The sequence below is a fragment of the Egretta garzetta genome, unplaced genomic scaffold (assembly GCF_000687185.1).
Source record: "Egretta garzetta isolate BGI_Z169 unplaced genomic scaffold, ASM68718v1 scaffold636, whole genome shotgun sequence".
Classification (NCBI taxonomy): domain Eukaryota; kingdom Metazoa; phylum Chordata; class Aves; order Pelecaniformes; family Ardeidae; genus Egretta; species Egretta garzetta.
The window spans coordinates 47,725-50,871 of record NW_009260012.1 but is presented as its reverse complement, the minus strand read 5'-3'; the positions used below and the strand labels follow the sequence as shown (position 1 = coordinate 50,871).

Here is a 3,147-nt window from a genome sequence, read left to right as displayed (position 1 = left end):
AGAGCGGTTTAGCTCATAAGGGGTTCCCACCCCCAATGACAGCGTGGATCAGAACGTCTTTTCCTCTCACATCTGGGTCTGCTGCAGTAGGAAGGGGAATCTGCGTGCAATGGAGCCAGCGTGCTTCTCCAGATCCCCCGCTGCCCCCTTCTCAGTGTCGCCTCTCCTCCCGCAGGCGTTTCTTCAAGTCTCCCAACTTCGATGGCTGGTACCGTCAGAGGCACAAGGAAATGACCCAGAAGCTGGAGGCCCTTCACTTGGAAGCCATCTGTGAAGCGGTATGTCCCAGCTGCAGGTATTCAAACCAACACCAGACTTCTTGGGCCCGAAACCTGGGAGCTGAGGGCGCTGCTGCCTTGAACACGTGTTGGCGCATCTCCATTCCGCACCGATGGATGGGGGACGGTGCTTTGTGCCCGTGGGAATCACAGCTCTGCCTCCTGGCTCTCAGTGCACAGAACAGCAGCGGGGGGGACACAAGAGGATGAGCAGCTCAGCTCCCCTGCTTTCTTAGCCAGTGCAGGTCCTGCTCTGGCTGCTTCTATCGCCTATTTTTCATTCATCGGGCCCTTCCCAAGCCAACAGAGCACCAGGCTGGAAGCATCGTCTGTTGCTGGCTTCCTAAATGCCCAATGAAAATAGGCAGGGTTTTCAGCAGTGGCTGCGGGTACAATTTCGTAGGCTGAGCGGCTGCTGGGGTACCCCAGGAGCTCTGGCGTCCTACCCAGGTGCATCTCCAGCCGCTGTTCAGCAGCGCAGGTCCTCGCTGTGGGGAATGCCAAAGCCATCTCCTTTTTTAACAGGCCCGACTGACAAATAGGTTTCAATTCTGAGCACAGCGCCATATTCACAGTGCTGGCTGGAGGAGGGGAGCCCCGCACTGCCTGTGTATTGCTGCTTCTTGCCTTGATTCTTCTCTTGCAGGCAAGAGCTCGATGCTGTCGTGGTCAGAAAAGTGGGGAGAGCTCTGTCGTGCTCATTTAGGCTTAAGCGCTGTGAGCAAGAGGATGAGAAACCTCCTCCTCGCTTTTGTTTCAGGCTTTGCTTGGGGGTATCGCTTTGAGAAAGCTTCTGTAAAGAAGAACTGTCCCTGAAGCAAGCTGTTCTTTCTCTTTAGAACATTGTGGCCTGGATGAAGGACAAGTCCGAGGTAGAGATTGTAGACCTGGTGCTAAAACTTCGTGAGAAGCTGGTAAGTTTTCCTCCTTTCTTCCTGCACTCGTTCCTTCCAGTCCGTACGTCTGGCAGGGAGAGACCAAGGACATGGCTCACACTGGTGGCTTAGAGAACTTTGTTCTTGCTCCCTGATTTGGGCAACAATCGTGAAACTTTAGTGTTCTGTGTCGAAAAGGATTCAACATTCTGTCTCTCTTCATCTCCCTGGGGGCCAGGTGACAGTTCCCTGCCTGTCGTCTCCTACCCCCAACTAAAGAGACAATGTGAAGTTTGCTCAGTGGATGGCGAAGCAGGAAGAGGAACTTTGAAGCTGTTACAAAATTCCTGTTTCTCTCCCCGTAGGTAAGAGCCAGGTGCCAGCACCTCCCTGTGAAGGAGGAAACTCTGCAGCGGGTGGGCCTCTACATCGAGACCATCATCGGCTCCTTGCCGGAGGATCTCCAGGCGGTGCTGCACCACCACTGAGCACGGTGAAGGGGCTCTGTCGGAGAAGAGAGGGCCCTCCCACCCTGCGCCGAGCTGTGGGCAGCTGCAGCTGCCTTTGGAAACGAAACTTCTTCCCCGATCCAGCCAGCGTGACCTGGGCCTTGCTCACAACTGAGTACGACCCTGACCCCGCCAGCGGGTGGTCAGAACTGTAGCAGACGTGGGGAACCCTGCGCACTCTTCTCTCTCCAGCCCTGCTTTGAGGAGCTGGATTTTAGGGGGCTGTAAATGAGAAACTGTCCCCTGCGTGGCTGTGAGTGGGGCAGAAGGTGACAGCCAGGCTTCCAGCAGCACGCGACAGGCTGTGCGAGACACGCGTTGCCCGTATGTACGCATCCGTCCTTCTCTAGCGCTTGGGCTCTCGATGTCAATGCCTTCGTCCTGCCTGGAAGAAGCAGGACCAGCCCTGTAGTGGGGAGCTGTTTTCAGGAGGGCTCCTGATGATAAGGAGAGAGGTGCTGGTCCCCCACATACGAATGATGTGAAAAAATTGTCGCTGCCCATTCAGCGGCCTGGCTCATGCGGCAAGAGCTTCAGCTGTGATGGAAGTGGGAGGATGAGCTGCTGGACGTGGAATGCTGCTGGTTTTTCCCCAAGGCAGGGACAGAGAAGAAGGAGCTGGTGCATCTGCAAGGAACAGAGCCCTCCAGAGATCACGGCTGGTGCTGTGTGAATGGGAACCGCTGCTGGAGCTCAACAGAGAAGAGCTGGCCTCCAAATGTTATTTATTCTGCTTGAAAACTCAAGTTTGTGCGCTCTAACAACGTACAAGACATCTGGAGCTCTGCTGTGGGCCATGAGAGTCCTAGCGTCAGCCCACTTCCCGACAAAACATGTTGGAGGATCTGATTTTTGCAGCCTGTGTCGGCCTTGCCAAGGTGGGAGCTCACAGAGCGGCCCTCGCGCGAGGTGCATGCTCGCCCCGTGCCGGGGTCACTGGGGAGCAACCTCTCCAGCTCTCGCCACAGCTTGTTCTTAACCGTAACCCAGCTTCCAGCTCGGTCCCGCTGCTCCCGTTCACCTCTTGGGAAAGAGAGAGACGTGTCTGTGCTTCTGGGCTGAACGTGGGAAGGGCTCGAGGCTCCGCTGCCGGCTTTGGCGGCCGTTGCCCTCTGCCTGAGAGCGCAGCCTTCCTGCCCGCTGCCTGGGAGATGGATTTCCCGTAACCCCAGGGTTGATTGCTGCTGCTGTAACCGCATTTCACCATCTGCCAGTCTGGCCAGGGCCTGAACATTTGCCTTAAGAACGGGTTTTAGGATGGCTCCGGCAGCCTGATGCACTCCTGTTCTGGAAGAAGCCCCGGAGGTACCTTTGCACGTGGCAGGAGAGTCTGGCATTTCCGCCGAGCCCTGCGCAAGGCTGTCGGCACGGCCCAGCGCTGGCGGGGTGGAAGTTGTGCTCTTTCACCAGCGGTCCCTGCCCCTTGCTGCGCTGCCTCGGGGCTGCGGGATGGCGGGGGGGTCTCAGAGGTGCCTACCCTTCCTG

At 57.0% G+C, this 3,147-nt stretch overlaps 1 protein-coding gene across 1 annotated transcript in view; it reads left to right on the top strand.

Annotated features, from left to right (window-relative positions):
• The window catches only part of DENND6B (DENN domain containing 6B), a 20,213-nt gene extending 17,187 nt beyond the window's left edge, over window positions 1–3,026 (top strand). Inside the window, exons 18-20 of the mRNA XM_035896078.1 lie at window positions 176–278; window positions 1,118–1,192; window positions 1,519–3,026. Of these exons, the coding sequence (XP_035751971.1) occupies window positions 176–278; window positions 1,118–1,192; window positions 1,519–1,641 (301 nt within the window). The 3' untranslated portion in view covers window positions 1,642–3,026. The remainder of the gene's footprint in view (window positions 1–175; window positions 279–1,117; window positions 1,193–1,518) is intronic.
• Window positions 3,027–3,147: the final 121 nt, after the last annotated feature.